The 26,730-nt window shown below is 35.3% G+C and overlaps 2 protein-coding genes across 2 annotated transcripts; one reads left to right on the forward strand and one right to left on the reverse strand.

The window, feature by feature from the left end:
• Positions 1-14,586: 14,586 nt before the first annotated feature.
• On the forward strand, positions 14,587-15,516 carry LOC144293300 (olfactory receptor 4P4-like). The gene has a single exon (XM_077864383.1). The coding sequence runs from the start codon at positions 14,587-14,589 to the stop codon at positions 15,514-15,516; it is 930 nt and encodes a 309-aa protein (XP_077720509.1).
• Positions 15,517-22,838: 7,322 nt separating this feature from the next.
• Positions 22,839-23,768, reverse strand: LOC144293301 (olfactory receptor 4C46-like). The gene has a single exon (XM_077864384.1). The coding sequence runs from the start codon at positions 23,766-23,768 to the stop codon at positions 22,839-22,841; it is 930 nt and encodes a 309-aa protein (XP_077720510.1).
• Between the last annotated feature and the right edge of the window lie 2,962 nt (positions 23,769-26,730).

Raw genomic sequence — 26,730 nt, forward strand, 5'->3', positions numbered from 1 at the left:
TTATAATGATTATACAAGGCCCTATATACAGAAGGAAGGAAGGGTAGAAAAATTGATAAGGGAGATGTAATTCATTTGTGTTTTTATAGCAGCGACGAACTGGACAGATGACTACTTGGTAGAGTTACTAATAAAACAAAAATATTGCCAGATTTAAAAGTTCAAGCTTTACCCCTTATTTAATGTTTATCTTTTACCAAATTTACTCAGTTTACCATTCTGCAGTTCTGTTCAGATATATCACTACATACGTGATAGAAAGTCCCTTTTGAAACTGGTGTGCAAAGACACCTGTGTTGTACTATCTTAGTGATTGCTATTTCAGGGATGGTAGGGTGGTGGCAGCCTTTTTTGTTGTCTTGGTGGCTTCTTACATATTCATATCACATAATCTTAGGACCCACTCCTCCGCCGGGTAATGCAAAGCTCTCTCCACGTGCAGCTCTCATGTAATGGTGGTAGTTTTATTCTTCATGCCCTGTATCTGTACTTAGGTTCTACCTGCAGGCAGTGAGGACAGAGATGAGGAACTCTCCGTATTTACACTGTGATCGCCCCCATGCTGAATCCTCTTAACTGGATTTTGAGAAAGATAGAGATGAAAATTGCCATGGGGAATGTGTGGTCTACAATGACACGTCAGAATTCATGTAAATAAGGTAGTATTCATTGTACTTTCAATCCTGTGTACCAAAGGCATGTATTATTTGAGATATTATAGAAAGCATATAAGCTTTCTTTGGGCACTTGGGCTAAATTACCTTTGACTGATGTTACGTGAACCAAAGAAGCAAGTGACTGTGAATCAGATTGCAATCTGTCACCTCTTTGGATCGAAATCATTCCACGTGTGACCATCTGTATGTGAGGAAGCAAGAAATGTCCTTCTGAAGTACATCACTGATTGATCATATCACTCCTTTCCCCCCAAATCTGTAAGGGATCCTATTTTCCTTGGAATACACGCAACCTTCCTGCTTGTTTATCAGAAATCTTCCATAAATCATTTGAGTCTAATTTGCCATTCTCAGAAGTCTCTATGTTGGTTGAGTGTGTGGTGTTACAGTGACAGGCATTGGGGTCAGAGAGAAGTGGGTATATACTGACCGCTAACTTTTATCTCTGGGTCTTGGCAATTTGCTTTCATATTATGAGTCTCCCTTTTAAAAATATCTAGAAAATGGTGTGATATTGTACTTCCCAAAGATGTAATGTTACTTTGGCTTACACAAGTGAACTTTTAACATGGCACATGGCAACCAGAGACTCATGTTAGTTATTTTTCCTCTTTCTTTGTTTTTCTCTGTGTGACCCTTTGCTCAGATGTTTTCATCCAGCTACTCTGGGTCCGTCTACATTCTCCAAATACACTCTAGAATCTATCTGTTCTGTGGCTGTATTTCAACTATCTCCTCTGCTGAGGATTCCCCAGCCCCATGCTCTAGACATCATGTCTTACGTATAATTCACAATCATGATGTTACCTTTTTCAGGAAGATTTTTCATATATGTCAACAGACCAGAACTATTTCAGATTCCTTCTTTATCCTTCATGGATATGCATCTGTACACTTACTCCTTTGCAAATAATCCTATGCCCTGTATGACTGTTTCTTTTTACGAATTTTATTTTTCAATTTGACTGAGCCAGAAGATGATTATCTAGCTTCATTTTTCAATGTGTCTCTCTTTTTCCTAGCTATAAACCTGCACAAATTAATGTAAACAATGCAAACCAACAGTTCCTGAATTAAATTCAAAGATACTGTTTTTCTCTTTTTGACTATGTATATTGTTCTTATACATTTAGAATTCTCCATATGTCACAAACAATCATGCAATAATGATAAAGTATGTATTATCTGAAAGGCTAAAAATTTAACGTGTGTCCCCATGTGCCTCAAGGCGGTAATGAAATCCAGCAGATTTCCAGACCCCTGGAATATCTTCTTGCTTATTTATTTTCTACAATAGGGAGGTACTACAACTTTAATGATTGTTTACTTCAATGTCCACTGAATCACATAATCCAATCCCAGCTCTCAAGATTGCACAAATTTTGATTGCCTGTGTTTTGATTGCCATTTGTCTGGATATTTTTCTCTGCCCAAACGTGCATTTTCTCAGCAGAATGATTTCAGTGCTTCCAAACAGAGTTTGCTTGACTGAGGTATTCCTGTCCCAGAGCCAAGCAAAATCCAACAAAAACCATGGTGGCAGTAGTGTATGTCTGTGGTGCCAAGGTTGTCTTTGCATGTTTCAATTCTTAGAACTTTTCACACATATAACTAATATCTTCTTTTTTTTTAATTTTCAATGGCTTTTTGGAGCCTTTGAAACCCTTGAAATGTCAAGGGAAACATTCTTCCCATTCCACAGAAATTCCTCTGATTGGTTATTTATTCATAGATCTGTTTGCTCTGGTTTAATGTAACATTTTTCCAAATAGAATTTGTATTACTTTTAAGTATGAGGATGTAGTGTGTATATCTGTGCCTAAGTGTGTGTGATAATTGTGTCTGTGTGGTAAAGGGGACTTTGGAGGTCTTGAGGATATATCAAAAGGAATAACCACTAGAAAGAATGTTATGCAACAAAACCAAAAATCTTTTTATTATCTCTTATTTTTTTCTTGATGATCCACAAGATTTTATGAGAAAAAGAATAACCCCACAAAAAAAATGCACTGAAGTATGATTATTGAACTACTTGCCAGGTGTTCTTTCTAGGATTCATTTTCCAGCCTATAGCACAATGTCTACTATTTTTTTAAATATATTTATTTATTCACTTGAGAGAGAGACAGCATGAGCAGGGGAGAGGGCTAGAGGGACGGGGAGAAGCATACTCCTCGCTGAGGAGGAAACACAATGCGGGCTCGATCCCAGGAAACCAGATCATGACCTGAGCACAAAGCAGAGAAACACTCAACCAATCAAGCCACCCAGGAGCCCCAAAATGTCTACTATCTTCAAAAATATCTGTCAGGTAAATGCATAGGAGGAATTCACGCGATGTTTTGCTCTCCATGTGAGTTTAAACACAGAATATTATTATTACCTTTTTTAAATTATTTTTATCTTTTAAAAGATTTTATTTATTTATTCATGAAAGATATAGAGAGAGAGAGAGAGAGAGAGAGAGAAATACACAGGCAGAGAGGGAAGCAGACTCTATGCCAGGAGCCTGATGTGGGACTCAGTCCCGGGACTCCAGGATCACACCCTGGGCCGAAGGCAGGTGCTAAACACCTGAGCCACCCAGGGACCCCCTAAACCGCAGAATACAAAAAAATACTTATGGTTGCAAATGTGCAGTTTAAGAAATCCTATCCATTTCTACCCAGATTTATTGTTAATTTAAAAATACATCATTACTATCTTTGTTAAAGGAATATCTTAACCTGCTAAGGAACACTCATACTACACAGGCACAGTATAATAGCCCCAAGATTCAGAAATTATCAGCCTGGAAGAAGCTTCAACATTTTGGATGGGCTCTAAGGGAAAGATTGGAGGCAAAAACTAGCTGTGAGTGACGTAGATTTATGTGACCTCCTGCCTCAGCAGCCTCTCTAGATCCCTCACCCTTTCTTCAATCCTTCATCTGTGTCTAGGCACCCATTGAGAAGGCTGATTTAGACACTTCTAGACTCTCTTAGTATTCTCTTCAACACCAGAGACACATCCAGGATTATGATGTCACATGTGCTAAATTTTTCAAAGCATTCTTTTTTTTACTGTTTTTTTTTTCTTATGGTGAAAGTTTCTCCATCTTGTTAATCACTTCACATATTAATCTTTTTAAAATTTTTAAGTGCTACTGTCTTAGCAAATTTCAATTACATAACAGTTTTTTCAACTATAGTTATCACATTACACCTTCAATTCTCGGACATTACTCATCTTAGAGCTGAAAGTTTATAACCTTCTACCAACCTCCCTCTGATTCCTCCAACCCCCCCACCTAGGCAATAACTTTTCTAGTTTCTGATTATATGACATGGACTTTTTTTTTTTTTTTAATATAGCACATATAAGTGATACAATGCACTATCTTTCTTTCTTTGGCTTACATGCTTAGCGTAATGCCCACAAGTTCTATCTCTGTAGCTTTTCCTTCTTTCTCTTGGTTAATTTATGTGTATATTTCATCTCTTTTACCCACTCATCCACTTAGATTGTTCTGTATCATGTCTTTTATGAATACTCTGCACAAAAAGAATTTTAGTTTCAAATAGTTCATTCTTTCCCCTGATTATTTAGATAATCAAATTTCCCAAAGCATTTAGATTTTATTAAATATCTCTTAGACCAGCTGCTTCATCTGAAAGTACATACAGTAGTCTTATTTTCCTTCACATTCAGATACTTTTACTGTAAAATGAACTATAATATGAATTGGGTCCCTCATAAGGAAAATTAGACTATCAGCTAAACATATCAGAGGAAGTTGGAGGGTTTTCTGAGATATGGGTCCAACATTTCAGTCAAGTTCAACTTTACAGCTACAGTGATTAGAGTATGTTATCATATTCAGATGGTCCTGAGGGGATATGACATGCTTGCATTACGGTGAGGAAATTTAACCCCTTAGTCAGTAAGACCTGATTATGACAGGCTAACTGTGTGACTTTAAACATAGCCCAGAGGGTGGTCTAATTCCTGGTGAATAGTGCTAAAAAGAAAATCACAGGCCCAAAATGACATCAGTTAGGTTAAGGCCCAATGTCAGGAAAGCAAGGCTTACTACCTAACTTAACTGCCTTTTCAACCCTTCTAGGGATATAACTTTAACCAGTCAACATGGAATTTCCTGGTCAGCAGTACAAAATTTAATGATAGACCCCATCCATCCTCCTTTGGAGGGCAACTTTGCCTGAAACAGTGCACTCTTCCTTTTTTATGGTGCTCCTCTGCTTTTAAAACCTTTTCTTTTTCTGCAGTTCTCTAGACAAGCTCTTTTCTACTATTTAGGTAGGAGCTGCCTGATTCATGAATCATTCAATAAAACCAGCTGGATCTTTTAAATGATTCTGGTGAATTTTCGGGTTTAACAGTAGTAAGGATTCTATAAGTGCTCGCATTTTGTTATTTTATTAGGATTTTAGAAGATTTAAGTATCTTACCCAGACGTGTTAAGCAGTAGGGCTAGGAAAGGGTATCTAAGCTCTCTGAGTTTCAAGTTTCAAGTTTTCAAAAACTATGCTGCCTACCTGTCCATGAGCAGCAGTCACTGTTGTTCTTACTAGTAACTTTAAAAAGAAGCACAGATGTCTGGTTTCCGGCTTAGCTGGGGCCACCTATTGATGAGGAAATGGAGATGATGTTCTTGATTTTGTCCTGAAGTCAAGTTTGGGCTTGAGTGGCTCTCGTTTCTGAGGAACAGGGGTGTGCCTTAATGTCATGTTTTCCTTAGAAGAAAGAAGAACCTTGGAAGCCACTACTTGGCCTGCAGAATGGCCTGGCTCCATTCAATAACCATCCTCGAGGTCTGCCAGGGTCTATCCCATGTGCAAGGTCTTTTGGATTGGATTGCCAAACTCTTGTTAATATTTATAACCCAAATTTTAAACTTAATATAATGGTTTCTTTCACTGGTATCATTTATTTCTGGGCTTTCAGAAATTGTAAATTCTATGATAAATTTATGAAATAACAAATTTCTAATGATATGTCTGTACCACAACTATACCTAAAACATAAGGACGGGCAATACACCATGTTTTACTTAAACATATTCCTTTTCTTTCAACCACAAAAGCTTTGTTAACTGTATTAAAACTTTCTCAGGAGCTCTCTCTTTGTAATTAGTTGTTTATCAAACTGCTTCTTATTGTTTATTCAAATTTGCTTGTCACAGGCTCTCCATTCAAATCACCCAAATCATCAAAAAAAAAAATTTAGTTGAGGTCTCAATCTAACTTGAGAGGTTTCACACAGAATTTGTAGGCCAATTTCAAGTTGAGTCCTGCCACCTTAGACTCTGCAGAACACCTGATCTGTCCTGTCTGCTAAGATTCTTGCCCTATGTGCCCCATCCAGGTTGCAAGAAGTCTGGCCTTAGAGTTTTTGGAACTGTTTCTGAAATGGCTCTGTAAGCTGCCTTTAAGTCTAAGGACTCATCCCTATTTGAGTATAATTGGTCATCTGCTCTTTGAAACTTATTACAAACAAAATATGGCATATCTAAGACTGAGCCATGGTCAAGTGACACATTGTTTCTCTTAAGACCAGGTATAACTCCATATCTAATGTTGCTAACTCTACATTTAACTGATGATATTTGGGCTAGTCATGCAATATCATGGATTTTTAAACAAATATCTAAATGTAGAATTGATGGAAAATGGCTTATTGTAGCTTGAGTAGATACTGTCAAACTATATTTCAATGTTTTCATACAATTTTGCGCTTCATTAGCAATATAGAGTTCCAGTCCTTATACTCGTAATTTGTGTTTTTTTCTTTTCTTCTCTCTCTCTCTTTTTTTTTTCTTCTCTCTATTGATCTTGATAAGTTTTTCTTGGTGTTATTCATCTCTTTAGAGGAACAACTTTTGCTTTTGAAGGGGAGCAGAATACGTGATCCCAGAATATGCCCATTTAGCATGTAGCCTATTTTGAGCTGAAGGCAAGCAAAGTCCAACAGACTCAGGTAGAGTTGTTTTACCTCTCCTTGAAGTACCTAAGATAATTTAGGTAGAGGGCTGTATCAGGAAGAGAGCTAACAATAGACACACATTTTTACATCAGAAAGACTTACCTGATTATCAGGACAAACATCTGTTTACCAAACTTTTGCTCTTCTATCTTCTTGTGAATTGTCTTCTTTGCCTTTGAAGCTCTAGAGCCCAACCCCTTCTCCTGACCTCAAGATTGCACAAATTTTGATTGCCTGACTCTCAGGGAGTCTTATATCTTTGGGATTCCTATATGTACAAAATTAAATTTCTTTTTAATCTGTTCTGTGTCAATTTAATTATTAGATCAGCCAAGGGAGATCTAATATTAGATCCAGAAGGGAGAGGGGAGAAGGAATAGTTTTCATCTCATATACTTTTTTTTTTTATTCTCTATTTAAGGCTGCTGGCTATATCTTTGACTTCATTCCTATTAGAACTTGTAAATAAATTTATAATCTGTTATGTCCTATTTTCATATCTGGTCTTAATTTACTTCTATATTTCTAGATATTACTTTCTAGGATATTTGTAGACCATTGAACACTAAACACTTATTTTTCATGATAGAGTCAGTATCACTACACATTCTACAGATTTTAAATGGATAATAAAGGAATATAGTGATCATCACAAGATCAATATATTCAACAACTTAGATAGGATGAACAAATCCTTTGGTATTAATTACCCAAGCACATTAAAAAATAATAGATATTTGGGGCACCTGGGTGGCTCAGTTGATTAAGCATCCAAGTCCTGATTTCAACTCAGGTCGCGATATCAGGCTTACGAGTGTGGAACAACTGCTTGGGATTCTCTCTCTCTTCCTCTCCCAATCAAGTACATAATAAATGAATATCTAAAATAAAAATAGATACTCTCAATGGTTTGTGTTTCTTAAAGAAACAGTATATTGTTTTGTCTCGCTACGCCCTGTCCACATAGCTTCAATGGCGTGTTCTACCAAACTTTAAAGAAAACAGTAATATTCATTTTATACAAACTCTTTTAAAAAGAACAGAAGTAAATGTTCTGCATTGAATGTATTAGTATAACATTTTTTTTGAGACTTATCAATTGTACTGGCTTCTCTGAACCTTCCTTAGACCTTTCTATTTAGGCAATCACTTCACTGTCAATATGGACAGTTTTAGTTCTTCTACATTTTAATGTGAATTTAGCATGATTGCAGGATATAATATCAATAGTTAAAAATTAATTACATAGCTTATACTAGCAACTGACAAATAAAAATTAGATTTAAAAAATCCCACTTACAATATTATAATATTATAAAACTATAAAATAATTAAGGATGACTATAGCAAGATATAAGGCATACAATTTCTCTGAAAGCCAAATATTTGTTAAGAGAATATAAACACCTTACCACAGAAAATACACTGTGTTCATGGACAGATGATTCAACATTATTAAGATGTGAATTCTCCCCAAAGGAATCTCCAGAGTCAAGCATTTTCAAAAACAAAATTACATGCACATTTTTAAAATTTTTCAAAATTGATTTAAAAGTTATATGGAAATACAAGGGCCTTAAATTGGGTCCCACAACTTTAAAAAAGAACAAAGTTGGAGAACTTAAGCCATCTGATTTCCAGCGATGTTTTAAAGCTACTGTGTTCAAAATGATGTGGTATGTTCATAAAGATATCCCAGAAGATCAACAAATCAGACTAGAGAGCCCAATAGTAGACCTGAACACCTATGGTCAACTCATCTCAACAAAAGTCTGTAGTCAATTCACTGGAGAAAAAATTGTGTGCAACAAACAAGAGTGGCAACGTTGGACATCTGGATCTACCACACAAACAAAACAAAAAAGACGGAAAATATTTTATCTATACATTAAACCTGTACAGATTTATTTAAAATCGATCTTAGACCTTTTTGTGAAATATAAAGGTAAAAAAGAACTTGGAGAAATTATAGGGGATCTTCATGACTTTCGATTACAAGGAAAATTTTCTAAATGTGTGGAATAGAAGTGTCCAAATAGGGGTGCCTGGGTGGCAAAGTTGGTTAAGCATCTAACTCTTGGTTTCCCCTAGCTGGTGATGTTGGAGTCCTGAGGTGGAGCTCCTTGCAGGGCTTAGCACCCAGGGTGGAGTTTGCTTGAGGCTTTCTTTCCCTCTCTTTCTACCCCTCCACTGTGTGCACATGCTGTCTCTCTCTCGTTCTTTCTCTCTCTCCCCCTCTAGCATGAATAAATGAATCTAAAACAAAGCTGCTCATAAAAAAATGACTTGCGCTTCAACAAAATTAAATCTATGTAACAAAACTAGTATATAAAGAGGGATGCATTAAACAGTTGAGGATATAAATGCAACTTATATTCATCCCCAAGGGTTGTCCAAGTGTGTGTACAGGAAGAGGTTAGAGATATGACCAGTTATCTCCTGCTGTAGATTGGTATAGGCTAGCCCTTGAGTACAGCTTGGTCAACACTGGGCATAACGTTGATGTAGAGAAGCTATAAATCACTGGGTTATAATGCGCTGTAAGAGGAAGTGCAACAATCCTTCATTTCCTCAGGGCTATACAACATTTAAGGCCCCCAGAGAAGTACTAAAGTAAAATAATGCATTTTCTTGCTTCAGTTCTCTACTGCCAATTTGAGACAGTTATTTAACTTCTAGAACCTTCTGTGTTTCTGTCTATATAGTAAAGCTAATAATATTTGTCTCAAAATTTGCATTATTACAAGCATTAAATAATACGATTAACTTAGTCTACCCAACAATCTCTCACTAAATTTTGGTTGTTATTTGGCCAGGTAGATTCATCTGGAACAGATTAAATATTATAAAATTTGATTTCCTGACACTTCTTTCATGAGAAAACTTTACATACATGATTGGCATCTAATAGAGAGAGACCGATTAGCTTCATGCAGATGAGACTGAGTCTAAACAACCTGTGAATAGCCAGTGAGCAGAGAAAACCAGATGGAAAACACACTAACAGCTTTGTTGTACTTTGCTTCCTTCCTCTAATTTTTCCATATCATTTTTGCTTTTTGTCCCAGCCACATTATGAGGAAGAGTTATTTATTCTTATTCTGTCTTTGCCTCTCATTTTCCAATGGCTCATCCATTCAGTGCTAAATTTATACCAATGATATTATCAGAAATCATTGATTTTATTTATCTAAGTACTCTGTACACCAAAGATCTTGAAAATTTCCAAAAAAGGACTGCAAGTGGTTGTCTTTGTTTCTTCTTTTTCCTAACTCATCTCAGATTTTCCTGAAAGCTAACTTGATAGTATTACAGGCTCAATTTCCTTCCTACTTTTCAGAAAAATGGAAGTGCACAGGGCAGATTATAGCCTTTTGGGGCCTCCAGGGAAAGGGGCCAATATTTTTCTTTTTCTCAGATAGGCAAATATGGAAAGTTTATACCCAAGAGCACCAAGCACACTTCTGTGGACGGTGACTTTGCAACACTTAGGCCAAGACCTGTTTAGAAATGCCTTTGGGAACATAATTACATAAAGCTTTCAAAGACCTATTATATCTCGCATTGCCACTTAAGTTTGTATTTGTCCCTCTGAATGGTCTTCAGGCATAAGCATAAAATAAGTGGATGAGTCTTATAACCTAAGTACTTGTGTTAGCTTTTGAAGGAATATAAAAACACATTTTGCTTATTTTTTATTTCTGAGCTATTCTTAAGAAGTTAAATCAACTCTCAAAATTCCCAGCCTGCTTTCCTGTGGGATGAAGATCCAGTTCTCTCATCACCAAGTCTAAGTGAATACTTGAAGTCCACTTCCCTTGTAAACTGTAGAAGGTTTAAGACATGCTGAAATTTTCAAAATATTTGTAGAGAATTAATCTGAATGTGTTTGAATTATGGCTTTGTAATTGTCTTCATTTATTCCAGGTTTTGATACTAGAGACAAACTGGCAGAATGAATATCTGAGGACTGAATGCAGCCCCAAACTAACCTGACAGACACTGAGATCTTATGGTTAGTGGATTACCCCTTGTCATCTTGGTTTGGGAAGGGTACCACCCCACGTGTGCTAGGCTAATTGTGTGTTCTTTACAATTATTGTATATAAATTCATCCTAAAGGCTACTACTTCTCCTGCAGCATATGACAATTTGATTACTATACAAATGTTTTAGCTTACTTCAGTTTTAATGGGACATTAGCTTTAAGCAAAATTCCCCTTTGTGGAGAGCAAAACAGTAGAGTTAGTTGAAACATGTTCAAATTGACATTGAATTTCATTGTGACCCCGAATCTTGCTTACAGGCAGTCCTCCGTATTATTATTATTAAGAAACAGACTCTATGCTTGAATATGTACAATGACAAAGAATTTCTTATTATTTCAAAACATCTGCCATCCTAAAATAGAATAGTTTCATCTGAGCCAACTACGGTAAACTTATAGCATCCCACATTCTGTTACACTAAGAAAGTTTGAATGTGTGGTAGAAACTTTTATTCAAATATAAGAACTTCTTTATGAATACTATAATTCAAAAGACATACATAATTTGTATTCAACAATACCAAAAACCAAAGTAATCCTTTGAGTATCTATTTGTAGAGAAAAAATTAGACTAGTGATTAGTGTTAAGAAAAAAGCTAAGATAACCAATTGATTATGACATTAACACACTTTCAGTAACAGATTGCTGAAATTGGAGTTTATCGTGATCATACTTGCTAAATCCATGTTATGAATGTTCTTTTTAATTTCCTTTATTTTTCCATTGGTTGTGTGTGCACGCATAATAATCTGTGGTTAAACTAGTCATTCAAAGAGGAAAGACCGTAAAAAAAAATAACAGCTTTAAACCATACATGTCACTGGCTATTTCATATTACCTCATGTATCCCTCATTAAACTTCTGAATTTTATAACGGTATTTTAATTGTGAAATGAGTACCATGAGTGGCCTAAAGAGATTAAGCAATTCGCTCAAGGATCACATTGGCCAGTTTATTTGAGATGTCTCAATGTTTTACACCTTTCTGTGTTGCTATTGTTTCAATTTTTTGTTCATGGTTCCCTGAAGTTCTTACTTTACCAACTGTGACTTCAGTTTTCTCATGGGAGGATTCCTCAGTATCACTATATTGTTTTATGACAATAATTCTCATCAACTGACTCTTCCCTCTTACCTTTTCCCTCTAAAAGCAGCACTGATCACAGAGCAAGTTCCCTCAGAATACAGGATGAGGTTTTGAGCTATTGGAGATGAAATTCCAATGATGATTTAGAAGACAAGCAGGATCTTTTTTTTCTTCTTCTAAGATTTATTTATTTATTCATGAGAGACACAGAGAGAGAGAGAGAGAGGCAGAAACAGGGCAGAGGGAGAAGCACAGTCCTCTCAGGGAGCTCGATTGGGAACTCAATCTCAGACCGAAATAAGGACCTGAGCCAAAGGCAGACGCTCAACTGCTGAGCCACCCAGGTGTCCCAACAAGCGGGAACCTTGATTAGGAATATTTGTCTTTGTAAAACTGAAGGCAAATTATTTCAAATATTTTAGAATCAGAGAATTCTATAATATGTGTGTATATTATATATTCCCTACCTCTTTACTAACATAAATACTCAAAAGACAGACGGGTTGTCTGTTAACCCATTATCTTGCATATTCCTTTCTGCTCAGATGAGGAACCAAAAGAATTCTTTCATGCTGTCCTTCATGACATTCCTATCAGTTCTCTCCCATATGAAAGATAGCCTCAGATTGAGGAAGAAACAGAATTTGTCTTTTAATATTTACAGTCTATTCCCTTTCAAATCTTAGAAATTACTAGGATTCTCTTAATGTCTCTTCTCTTTAGACTCAGAGAAAATTACTTATATATAAATCAGTTTGTTATAGTAATTAGGTATATCTTAAGAATTAACATTGTTCCTAACTCATGGACACAGATTAGTACCAGTTGCAATGAACAGAAGATGAGTCAATGATCCTCATACTCCTAAAACTTCTCAGTATTCTTTAGTTGCTGTTAATTGCTGAACACTCTGATATCAGTTGTGATATAATTATTTTATTTGTTATATAATGGAGGATAGGAAGCCTTGTTAGTGATTCTGAAAGCAAAGTAGGGACTAATTGAAAATTTCTATTTTTATGAGGTTAGAATTGTGAGTAGTAATTTAAAATAGAATTGATGTGGTAAGGTAGAGACCATTCTAAAAATGTCATAGATGTCAATTATTTGCCTTGTAAAATTTTCTTAAAGCCTATCAATAACATTGATATTAAATTTGTGAGTCACTCCAGATGATTGTTGTTAAACAATATTGTTATAACAATATTGTTAAACATTTTTACAATTTTTTATTCTTTTATTTTTTAAAATTTTGTTTGAGAGAGGGAGAACATGTGAGAGAGCACGAGGAGGAGGAAGTGTTAGAGGGAGAAGCAGACTCCTAGCCAAGTAGGGAGCCCACCTTGGGACTCGATCCCAGGACCCCAGGATGAAGACCTGAGCCAAAGGCAGCTGCTCAATGGATTGGGCCACACAGGTGCCCACATTTCTTATTTTTAAAATAAACATCTGAGGGTCAGATATGTCTGTCACTTCAGAATCAGACTAACGTAGAGGATGTGTTAGTTTTGCAAAACCACTAGGATCAGATATTTCCTCCTTGGAGGGTAAAATAGCTTTTCGAAATGTTTCTTCATTATCCTACACTCATTTTGCACCGATTAAATAATGTCTTAAGATAAATGTTACAAAGATGTGATTTCCTGAATATTACATTTAGTCATTATTGCAATAGATACCACCAAGTGCTAACTTACCCAAAATTTGTCTAAAAGTTGCTTTCACTTTTATTTCCTTTAACTGGCATTTGATTTTTGACATTGTAACTAAAGTATGAAATTTTCAGCAAGATCCATGACTCATGCATAATTCAAATATATTTGGGCAATTCAACAATCTTATCTTTCCTTGATCAATTGCTATCACAAACTTCCATGATCCTATGTATTTTTAATTTTTTAATTTTTTTATTTTTTATTGGTGTTCAATTTGTCAACATATAGAATAACACCCAGTGCTCATCCTGTCAAGCGCCCACCTCAGTGCCCGTCACCCAGTCACCCCCACCCCTCTCCCACCTCCCCTTCCACCACCCCTACTATGTATTTTTTAAATTTTATTTAACTCATAAAGTATAAATGTGACAAATGAGACAAATGAATGGACTTCCTGAATATTTCTCAAAATTTCAGTCATTAATTGATATTCTTTCTTTTGCTGTATTGTTTTCAAACACTTTGCTTTCTAATGTAAGAGAAATTCCGTCGGTTTAACATGATCCATTGACAATATTTGACCATGTAGGAAAATATAGTATGCTCTACAGAAATCAAAGTTAAGTAGTTCAAACTGGATCTATAAACAAATGTGCATTTCTTCAGGATTCATTCCCAGAATACTAAGAGTGTTTTCTCAGGTAATTTTAAAGGAGGATCATTTATTTTATTTGTAAGGTATAAGAACTGGAAAATATGGACAAAATCTTTTCTTGTTTAAGACTAACTCATATAATTAGCAGGTCTTTATCTAAATATGTCATTAATAGTAATAAAATATATTATCAAAATAATATTTAAATATTTTTAAAAGTACTAGTAACAGTGAGTAAAATATGTAATTATTCTCATGATTGCCATTATGAAATTATGCCATGCTAGATTTATAAAAGACAAAATAAAGAGAATCAGCTTAATTCAATAAATCAAGAAAAATTAATCTTAACTCTATGTCAATATTCATTTTAATAAATTTTACATTATTGTGTTTATAGAGTTAATTTCACCTTTGGTTATGTGTTCTTTCTCTCAGAAACCTAAGTCCCTGTGGAAGCATACGCCAAAGCAAATATATGACAAGCCAGAGAAACATCTCCGAATTCATACTTCTAGGACTTTCATATGACCAGAGCATACAAATATTTTGTTTTGTCATTTTCTTACTCTGTTATGTTGCTCTGTTGGCAGGAAATCTTCTGATCCTTATCTCCATTCGATGCAGCCCTCTTTTTCACCAACCAATGTACTACTTCCTTATACACTTATCCTTAATAGACATCTGCTACACCTCTACAGTTACACCCAAGTTAATTGGTGACTTGCTAGTGGAAAGGAAAACCATCTCCTATGACAATTGCATGTTACAGGTCTTTACAATGCACTTCTTTGGAGGCATTGAGATCTTCATTCTCACCGCCATGGCCTTTGATCGCTATGCTGCCATCTGCAAACCTCTCCACTATGTGATTATCATGAACAGGACAAGATGCAATCTCCTAGTCTTAGCTGCTTGGGCTGGTGGGGCCATTCATGCCTTTCCTTTATTTTCTACTGCAATTGGTTTGCCCTTCTGTGGTCCTAATGAAATTGATCACTATTTTTGTGATATTTTTCCTTTGCTTAAAGTGGCCTGTACTGATACTTACATCACTGGTGTCCTTGTGATTGCCTTTTCGGGTATGGTCGCATTAGTTACCTTTATTGTCTTATCTGTTTCTTATGGCATTATACTGTTCACTTTAAGAAATCTCTCAGCTGAAGGAAGACGCAAAGCCCTCTCTACCTGTTGGTCTCATATCACTGTGGTCATCTTATTTTTTGGGCCTGTAATCTTTATCTACCTTAGGCCACCTACTACTTTTCCTGAGGACAAAATATTTGCTCTGTTTTACACCATCATTGCTCCTATGTTCAATCCCTTAATCTATACTCTGAGAAATTCAGAGATGAAAAAAGCCATGAGGAAAGTTTGGTGTCCATCAGTATTTTCAAAGGAAGCATGAAATTAATTTGAAGAAGTTTATTGGTTAAGCAACTCTGGGAAACAGAAGAGGGAGATGTGAATGAAAAAATCAGGGACTATCTCATAGGTTTTGTATATCATCAGTAGTGCAAGCAGAATGAAGGGGGCAATAGGACTACAGGTTTAAAGTAATCTTGGAAGAAATACTAATTCTTGCATTCCAAAATTAATTGGAAACTTAGTCTTTGGAATATTAAGATGGTAGAGGTAGTGTAACCTTCATGAAGAAACGATTGAGTCAATGGACATAAACCAATGTTATATTAATTAGTGAATTATAAAAGAAAATATTTTGATGATAATTTTATTAAAATACTGGACTCAGAGGCCAGACCACAAAATAATAGATATTCTTTGTTAGTTCAGAAGTTGTAATCTAATAAAAAAGGTTATGATCTAAAACTAAATGAATTAATCTAAATTTGTGATAGAACATTCATATATAGAGAAGAGACAGAGAGACAGAAAGAATTAGCAAAGAGAAACAAGATGTGATTTCATCCATAAGTAAATGAAAAAACTAATGCATTTTGGTTGCACGTGGATTTATTTTTAAAGATTTTGCTTATTTATTCATGAAAGACACTGAGAGAGGGAGAAACACAGACAAAGGGAGAAGGAAGCTCACTTCAGGGAGCCCGATGTGGGACTTGATCCTGGAATCCTGGGATCACGTCCTGAGCCAAAGGCAGAAGCTCAACCAGGGCCCCCCAGGCATCCTGCACATGGGTGTTTATGGCAGCTTTCTTCCTAATCAGCACACCTTGGATGCAACCAAGATGTCTTCCTGGACGTGAAGAAATAAACTATTGAACATCTGGAGAATGGGGCATTATTCAGCACTAAAAAGAACTTAGCAATAAAGGTAAGAAACTATATGCAGGAAACATAAATGAATATTTCAGGGTTAAAGAAGCCAGTGTGAAGGGAGAAACTTTGTATGATTTCAGCTAGAGTTCTTCCTTCAGTTACAAGGGAGTTATGTCCCAATAATCCATCATAAGTAGAAAATATCTTACATCAAAAATTCATGTAACACTTTCAACGTATCAAACCTTATAGCTTAGCCTAGCCTAACTTAACTGTGCTCAGAACACTTACATTAATTAGCTTACAGTTGGGAAAAGTCATCAAATACAAGGCCTATTTTATGATAAACATTTGAAAAATATCATGTAACTTATTGAATACTGTACTTTAACATGAAAAAGAAAATGGTTATATGGGTACAGAATTGTTGTAAGTTTGATCATTGACCCACGAGAAGCTCACTGTCCCTGCCCACCACCACAAAAGAGTATTATACTGCATATCACTAGCCCAGAAAAATATCTAAATCCAAAATTCAGAATACAATTTCTACTACACTTATGCATCACTTTTGCCCAATTGTAAAGGGAAAAGTACAAGTCAAACCATTGTAAGTTGGGAGCAATCTGTGTATGACATTCTGGAAAAGGCAAAACTATGGAAAGAGCAAAAAGATCCATCCGTGGATGCCAAGGATTAAAGACAGGAGAGGCATGAATAGGTGGAACATAGAGGATTTTTAGGGTAGTGAAACTTCTGTATGTCATTGCATTTTGGAAATTGTCATTATACATGTCAGACCTCACAGAATGTACAGCAGCAACAGTGAAGCCTGATGTAAACTGAATTTTGGGTAATAATGATGTGTCAGTGTAGGTTCATTTGACTGTAACACATGTAGCACTCTGGGGGAGAGGCTGTCCCAGTGAGAGGGACAGGTGGGTATCTCTGTAGTTTCCACTGTATATTATGATGAAAGTAAAACTGCTCTACAAAATAAAATGCATTAATTAAAAACAACTGCATTGCAGCACAATACCTGGATGAAATCATCTTGTAACTAAATGAAGCATCTTCTGAAAAAGATTTTCTAGTATAAACAGGTAATACCCTAAAATCTTTCAACTGTAATATCAGGTCTTTTGCTCATGTTTCATAGTTTCAAAGATATGATCTCTTAAGAAACAAAGCAATTATGACAGAGAAGGGACTGGATAGTGGAATTTTATGAGAAGAAGGTAGTCACAATCCTGGAAGAGTTTCATTTGTTATTAAAAACTTTATATTTATATGAGAGAGAGCATGAGAGCACACAGGAGCCAGAATAGAGGAGGAAGAAACAGAGGGAGAGGTAGAGAAGCCGGCTCCCCACTGAGCAGGATGCCAGACACTGCGCTTGATCCTGGGACCCTGAGATCATGACCTGAGCTGAGGGCAGATGCTCAACCAACTGAGCCACCAAGGTGCCTCTGAAAGAATTTCAGATTAGGTACATGTGATGCAAGAAGTGCAATCATTCTGGAGGCACTGTGCAAAGAAGCATGAATAGCAGGAAAAAAAATGATGAGGGAGAAAATATTAAGTAGAGTTTTTATAGCAATGAAAAATTGGACAAACTACCTTCTCAGCAGCTACTAATAAAGAAACCAGAATATTGCAAGGTTTGATTTTATCTTTTGAATGACCATCACAAAACATTTGTCAGTCTAAAGATTGAAAGGGCATGTGCTTAAAATGACCAACTTCATTACTAGAAGAAAGATCATCTTCATGTGTAGAATGGGTAGATCCATAAAATGAGCAATATCATGTAATTAGCAATCAGATTAAAAGTCACAAATTACCAGTACACCAGAAGTCCTCTTCATACTTCTTTAAAATCACCACCTTCAGAAAGTAATCACTAGCTTCATCTATAAAGTTGATGAAATTTACCTAGTGTTTGATTTTGTAGAAAAATACTAATGCAGATTATACTCCTCAGTGTCTATTTTCTCATTGTTATGTTCATGAGATTCATTCTTCATGTTTTATCTAGACATTCAGACCATTTCCTATTAAAGGATATTAAGAGTAGAGCTGCTTTGAACATTTTGAAACATGTCTTTTGGTGACTATTTTTCATCCATAAATACGTGCTTTTTACAAAAAATGCACTTTACCCCTAGGGCTAAGCAAAATTGAAACTAAAAACATGAAAAAGATAGAGCAGTCACAATGAAATAGTATTTGAAATAGCTATATATATATATATATATATATATATAATTGTTAATATTATACATAAAACAAAAAAAACAGACTTTAAGGCAAGAGCCATTATCAATTCCCAAAATCATTGTTGATAGAATTTGCAAACCTGAAACATTTACATATCTGAATGTGTATGCATATAGAAGGACATAGAGAATTTGATCCAAAATAATAAGCAGCAAAGTAGATAGATAGATAGATAGATAGATAGATAGATAGATAGATATAAAATACTACACTCATCAGCTGGTGAGTGAATATGAGTTATTTAAAGTAATTTATCCTATTTTGTGCCACAAATTTATTCTTAACAAGTGTCAAATTATCTGTAGAGCAATTTATCTAATGACAATGCATTAAAGTACAAAACAATAATAAAAACATAGTTTTTAAACTTGAGTATACGGTACTTTAAAAGCTTTAAAATAAATCATAATGGAAATTAGATAATAATTTTAAAATTAATACAAATAGTATTTATCACAAATGTATACCAATGCTTAGAGGTAAATTCCTAGCTTGTGTTAAGGCAAAAAATACATTATTACATCAAGAGTTGATTTGTTATCAAATTATAACTACACCTTATCCTAGCCGAACCACTAGGTGTTATATGTATTGGATCACTAAATTCTACACCAGATACTAACATTATACTTCATATTAACTACCTAGAATTTAAATAAAAATTTGAAACAAACAAATTAAATTTAAAAAAAAGAAAAACAATTCTGTACCTAACTCTAATGTTTTACTGTCTGATAACTGAAATTTAAATTAAAATTTGAACAAAAATCCTAGTTGTAACAATGCTCAAATTATTACCAATAAATATTTTAGAACCAACAACATATTGAATTGTGATAAGCTAAAAGTTATTCCCTTGGAATCAGGAAGAAGTGACCCTTAGTATCACCAATTCAAATTAACATTATTCAATATTTTACTGAAAGAACTAGCCAATTCAGTAAGACATGCAACCAAAAAACAAACATATAAAGATTGTATCCAAAATGAATAGAATCTATTTCCACCGACTCTATAGAAAGTATGAGTTAAGAGAATATTTCGAACAAGTCTATGCTAAATTTAAAAAGACTGACAATGCCAACTTTTGGTGAGGTTATGGAGACATGGGAACTCTCATACATTGCTGGTGGACATGTGTCATAGCACCACCACTTTTGGAAACAGTTTGGCAATTTTTTAAAATGCTAACATACATTTAACATATAACTCAGCAATTCCATGCTCAGGTATCAATCTGAGATAAATGGTAATATATGTCCTCACTAAAGCTTGTACATGAGTAGTCACAGCAGCTTCATTCACTATGGCCATTACCTGGACACAATTGAAACGTCCATCAGCTAGTGAATAAGTATACAAAATGTGGGAGAGCCGTACAGTGGAATACTATTCTTACTAAAAGGAATGAACTACTGATAATGCAATGTGATAAACCTCTAAAACACTATGTTACATGAAGAAAAGAATAAAATTGAACACTGTATTGTTTTTAGAAGTCTATTTCTCTTCTGGTTATATTATGTGGCTTCACTATTTCACAAATGAGAGAAAAACAGATGTGTCCTTGAGATTCCCTAGCTCTCTGACCAAAGCTCTCATAAAACATGGATCCTGAGTTTCATCCTGTACCCAGAAATGACAATTATCAGGTCACGGTGGTTCTTGTCATTCACCTCAGCTGTGTTATGCCCTATTTTTAATACCATTCCCTCAAGTTCTTCTTCCCTTAGTAGATCTCCAGACTTATCAGAGATGATTCTGTTTTCCATAATTGCTAGCTTATCATGTGTGAGCATGTGTCTGCTATGTTACTCCTTCCTACCCAGGAATCTGGCATTCACATTTTAAACTGAACTATAAGGAGTCTCTCTGTAAAATGTGAGTCTTTGGACCTGAAGAAATAAAGAAACAATTTAATAGACAATTCTGATTCCATTGCTCACTCTTCAGAAACTGTATGTAATGACCCATTGCCCTCGGAATAAATCTAACTTTATGTAAGAACAGTACTGTATGTAGAATTCAACATAAGTTGACCTTAATATGATGATGGGACTAAATATGTGTATATTAGGTCAAACACAGCAGAGATTCTGAACCTGTCACATTTCAATTGTGAGGTTTTGACCAATTTGCTTCAAGTTCATGAACCTTTTTTATTAATCAATATGCACATTTTGGATAAGCAAATGACTCAAATGATGTTTTACCATGATACACCTGTTAGGATGGACAAAATATGGGACACTGTCACCAACAAATGCTGGTGAGGATGTGAAGCAACAGGAACCCTTATTTATTGCTGGTGGGAAAGCAAAATGGTTGGCCATTTGGGAACATGTTTTTTCAGTTTCTCACAAAACTAAACATGTCCTTACTGTATAATCCAGCAATCTCACTCCTTGGCATTGACCCAAAGGAGATGAAAACTTATACCCATATAAAAACCTGCTCATGGATGTTTAACAGCAGCTTTATTGATAATTGTCAAAACAGTTGGAAGCAGCCAAGATGTCCTTCAATAGGTTAGGATAGATAAAGTGCAACATCAGACAGTGGGGTACATTTCAGTGCAAAAATAAATAAGGTATAGGCCATGAAAGGATGGGGAAGAACTTTTCAATGTTCTCTCCATGGTCCTTAGCATTCAGCTTAAACACAATCACGAGACTCTTCTTGATCTTCCCTGTCACTAATTTTCCATTTTCGTATTTTACTACGCAGACTTTTACAAGCTCAGTGTCCAGCTAAGAACCCAACACACAGGAGTAGCTCAATAATTAGTTATTGAGTGAATAGGCATAACCATATTGAATTAATTAGGTTTTCCGCATACACTTTTTCACCCCTGGCATTTGTTATCCATCTTCTAGGAATACTCTCAGCCCAACATAGGCCTTTTCATTCTGATGATTCCCCTTCATCCATTTTTGATGTCCTTTTTATCTAGGAAATCTTCCTGACTCCTGATCTTTGCTGTGTGTCCCCCAAACATGTTTTCCTAGCACCCTGTGCTGCCACTACCTTACCATTTATTAACAGGATGTTGTCCCTTTCTGCTCCTCTCTGGGTCTTTCTCTGTGGGTTCTAAGCTCTGTGAAGGCAAGACCCAGGTTCCTCTCAATTCATCATTGAAGGCCCAGCAACCATCAATGTCTTTGATATATTCTTTGGACTTAAGAAACTTCTATTGATGAATGAGAGAGGGATATGTTATCAAATATAAATAAATGGAATATATTTATTCTGAAGTTGTTTTGCATGTAGATGGAGCCACATATTTTTAAACACAGCTTTTCATAATGAAATGTTACAAGTAAACTAATTAACAGAGTACAATGACATGAACAGCTCACATTCATAAGATGAGGAAATCCTGTTGAGAGCATGGTGAATATCAAGGTAAGTTATTTGCTCCTTCACTGAGAATCTCCATTTCAATTTCTTTCTCATTACACAGTTTAAGCAGAAGTTAAAACAAATTGTGGTTTCTCGAGGAGATCTAGCTAGAATTCTCAAGAATCTTAATCAGATAAGAGTAGGAAAAAGTCCCTTGTCTCCAGTACTATTTCTTTGCTCTACAATTTCTTGCCTTTATTCATCTTCCTTTATACCACTATTTACTCATTCAATATTTATTGTGCATCAGACTTATCAAAAATTTTTAATAAGTAGTTAAGTACTCTGTAGAGTGTGACTCTATTTAATAAATAGGAATTCTTCTCAAATAATTAGATGTTGATTTATTTGAACACTCATTCTATCTGATAGGTTAGCATCATAAGATGGGTGACATGAGCAATACAAAATGACTTGACATCTAAAGGGAACTTTGGAAACTTGGGGTAATCTTAATTATCCCTCAGAGGTAAAAAAAAAAACTCTTTGTTTCTATGACCCCATATTTATTGTTTACCATGATTTATTAGGCAATTTGTATTCATCACGCCTGGTGTATAAAAATGAGCAGAATTATTAATAAAAACATTAGAATTTATAGATGGTTAATATATGTATAAGGTTTGTAGCATAGTTTATAGTTGGGTTTACTCTTTCTTATACACTTTTCTGCTCCACTCAGTGCAGAATCTATTATTCATAGCAGTTTAGTTATTTCTTTACTTGGTAAGTATTACTTGTTGAGATCATCCATTGACAATGGCCAATGTCCTTTTGACCTATTGAATCAATGTTGAACTTCAGGCATATTTATTTCGCATCTGAAATAACTTTTCTACTGCACAATTTCCTAATGGCATTTTTCATCTGATCATTTCTCAAGGCATATATTAAGGGATTTAACATGGGTGTTATCATAGTGTAGAAAACTGCAACTGCTTTATCAATAGGTAAAGTAGCTGCAGGTCTCATGTACACAAATATACAGGGCACAAAGAATAAGACGACCACTGTGATGTGGGAGACACAGGTGGAGATGGCTTTGAGTCTTGCCTCCAAGCTGTGGTTCCTTAGGGAGTGCAGAATGACCACATAGGAGACCATGAGGAGGAGGAAGTTTAAGGCACAGATGAAACCACTGTTGGCAGCAACAAAGAACCCAAGAGTGTGGGTATCAGTGCAGGCAAGATTGAGCAAAGGATTCAGATCACACATAAAGTGATCTATGACATTAGGGCCACAGAAAGGTAGAGGGATGATAAAGAGGATCTGTATGGCTGCATGAAGAAAGCCTCCCACCCACACCACTGCCATGAGCAAGCCACACACCTGCCGATTCATGATGGTCATGTAGTGCAGTGGCTTGCAGATGGCCACATAGCGGTCATAGGCCATCACAGTAAGCAAGATGATATCAGCACCTCCAAAAAAATGTTCCCCAAAGATTTGGGTTATACATGCATTGAATGTGGTGGTCTTCTTTTCACGGAGTGAATCTACAATCAGTTTAGGGTTATTGACAGAAGAATAGCAGGCATCAATGAAGGAAAGATAGGCCAGGAAAAAGTACATGGGGGACCCCAATAATGGGCTGGCGGTGATAGCTGCCACAGTGAGCACATTGCCTACCACAGAGACGATGTAGATGATCAAAAACACAACAAAAACGATTTTCTGCATCTTTGGATTCTCTGTGAGCCCCAGTAGAACAAACTCTGTCACATTGTTTCTATTCTCCATTATTTCATATTATACTTAATTACATGACCTGTAAAAGAATCCCTTTCGTTATTGCAACCTTGAATTTATTAAGCTTCTTTATCTAGTAAATAATAACAGCCTAGATTCTACTGAGTTGTTTATTCTCCATATTGTTTTTTGAGATAGAACATAAGTTCTTTGTCCTTGAAGATTACTTAAATTATCTCCTGGGTGAAATTTCTGTTGAGTATAGACATAAGGAAGTTTATAAATATACAGGCTGGAGATCATCAGTGTATACTTCATCATCTGAGGTGACTAAGCCTAACATGAAGTAGTGTAGTGTACACAAGTGATAGGGAAATAGGTGAAGGGAGGTAGGTTATGATGTAAAGGCTAAGGATGCAAGGTTAACATATTTTCCCTTTGTCGTTAGGAAATGGGGCACCATGGTGAGACATTGAGAAGATAGGCAGAAAAGTGAAGATAAATTTGAAGAAGGGGAATAGAGCTATAATTTTAATAAAGATCTTTATGTTTCTTGGGTGAAGTAGGGTGAAGTTCAGTAAGGGGATGGAAGCCAGAGATAGAAACCCCAGTTAGGAGATTGCTTATAATAGTTGACATAGGAATAATAGGGCATTGGAAGTGGGTATGTAAAGAAAGTATACAAAAGCTACTATAAAATATTGTTTAAATACAATAACATTATAGTTGCTAAATATATAATTGCAACATAGAACACGATTGTTATGCTCATGGTATAGTAGCAAGTACTCTGTAAAGGATCCCATTTAATACTGAAAACATCCTGTGTAGCTGGTATTATATCATCCATTTTGAGATGTGGAAACAGTCTTAGAGACTTATGTTGGTGGTAATAATAACAGCAACAGTATTTATTAAAATTGAATATTTAGTGGCCTTGATGTTTCTGTAGACATTTGCTGATTTAATCCCCACCACAAACCTGTAAGATAATTCCCACTATTGTTACCCTGCCAAGATCAAGATGCTAAATAAAAATAATTGATTTTTTTTATAAGGGCAATATGGGCACCTGCTTGGCTCAGTAATTGAGTGTGTAACTCTTTTTTTTTAAAGATTTTTATTCCTGAGAGACACAGGCAGAGGGAGAAGCAGGCTCCATGCAGGGAGCCCGACGTGGGACTCGATCCCGGGACTCCAGGATCACACCCTGGGCCGAAGGCAGGCTCTAAACCACTGAGCCACCCAAGGATCCCCCCCCCCTTTTTTTTTCCAAGAGTTTCAAGATAATTTAATACAAGTTCATTCATTTTTATATTTAAGTTCATTATGTCCTGGTAAAAATTCTGAAAGGCCACAGCAAAGATTCGTTCAAATTATACTTAAAAATTTCTTCCAAATTCTTTATTGCTATAACTTATATTGAATTAGTAATCTTTATATGACCATAAGTGTTATAACTGTCTTATTAATACTATAGAGTATACTTATTACACTATACAAATGTGTATAACACAATTACATTAGCAGACACACACATACACACACTGACATGTTTGAAGTGTCAATTATCAAATAAAATGTGGTATTGTACTCATTGAAAGATCTTTTTACCTTGACTTCTCTCTCTCTCAGACCCAGTTCTCCCTATTACAATCCATCTCCAAAGCAAACTATCTGTAAAATGCTAAAAAGGATTTCCACTGTGGTTAATTTATTTGATTTGAAAATCAAAAAGACCAGGTTAGAATTCTCATTTTTCCATCTGCATTTTCTTTTATCTGGAGTGCATATGTAGCACATTTCATCCTTGTTTCCTCATCTATAAAGCATATTAATAATATCCACTTCAAAGCTTTTGATGCAAATTGATTAATTGATTAAGGCAACATATTTGAATATATCACCACCATGTTGGACACACAGAGTACCTTCATCACCTTTTTAACTGTGTATGCACAATAGGAATGATTGACATTTTGAGTGTTAATTATTCAATAATATAACTGTGCAAAATGTTCAGGAAGAATCATCTCTAAATTTACTTTTATTTATTTTTTATTTTATTATATTTTTTTCTAATTTAACTTTTAAAGAAGGCAGGGATGCCTGGTTGGCTCAGGGTCTGAGTGTCTGTCTTCAGCTCAGGGAGTGATACTGGGGTCTTGGGATCAAGTCCAGCATCAGACTCCCTAAATGGAGCTTTATTCGCCTCCTATGTTCTGACTCTTGCTGTGTCTTTCATGAATAAATAAATAAAATATTTTTTAAAAAATCAATGAATAAAGAAGGCATACAGACTCAATTAGTCATAGCCTTTCTTATCAGAAAGAGTTATCTTTTCATGCTTAGACTAAACAGCTGATGATATCAGTGTCATTTATTATTCTAACTGTGTCTTTTTATGTGAGAAATATATTTACATTTTGTTTTCACTCTGATTATGAGTCTATATTATTAAAACACATCTCATTGCAAAAGCATGCTGTCTAGTGATGAAGAGTAGAGTCTTACAATTGGTTTCAATTCCATGAGTTTCAAATTTTTCATTGTCACCTTATGTAGATGATATTTACCAAGTATCTTTTGAAGAAATGAAGTGAGGATGGAATACTGCATTACTATGTTTGAAGGGACTGAAACAATGATTAATATATATGGGAAATAAAAATCTTTAAGATAATCAGCAATATTGAAAACTTACCTTAAAGACTTAGAAGATCTTAATGATGCTTTCTGGTGTTCAGAAATAATCCCATCTTCAAACTGACCTCTTTTTAGATAGTAACTTTCAATAGAAAAGATATGACGCACTCAGAAATTCTTCAAATAATTTGATATCAAAATCAACAGTTTTAAGAAAGTGTATCTATAAATCAAAAGCTTCCCTTCTAACCTAAAGCCTCAAAAACATTTACAGAACACTTTGGATTTGAATTTAAAATGGATTCTTTTGAAACACTATGGAGAAATCATCTACACATGGCTCTGGTTCCATAGGAAAAAAGCAAGA

This window comes from Canis aureus, chromosome 21 (assembly GCF_053574225.1).
Source record: "Canis aureus isolate CA01 chromosome 21, VMU_Caureus_v.1.0, whole genome shotgun sequence".
In the NCBI taxonomy this organism is placed as follows: Eukaryota; Metazoa; Chordata; class Mammalia; order Carnivora; family Canidae; genus Canis; species Canis aureus.

Excerpts from the sequence above, each read along its gene's own strand:
- LOC144293300 (XM_077864383.1), top strand. The coding sequence starts at position 14,587 with ATGACAAGCCAGAGAAACATCTCCGAATTCATACTTCTAGGACTTTCA.
- LOC144293301 (XM_077864384.1), bottom strand. The coding sequence starts at position 23,768 with ATGGAGAATAGAAACAATGTGACAGAGTTTGTTCTACTGGGGCTCACA.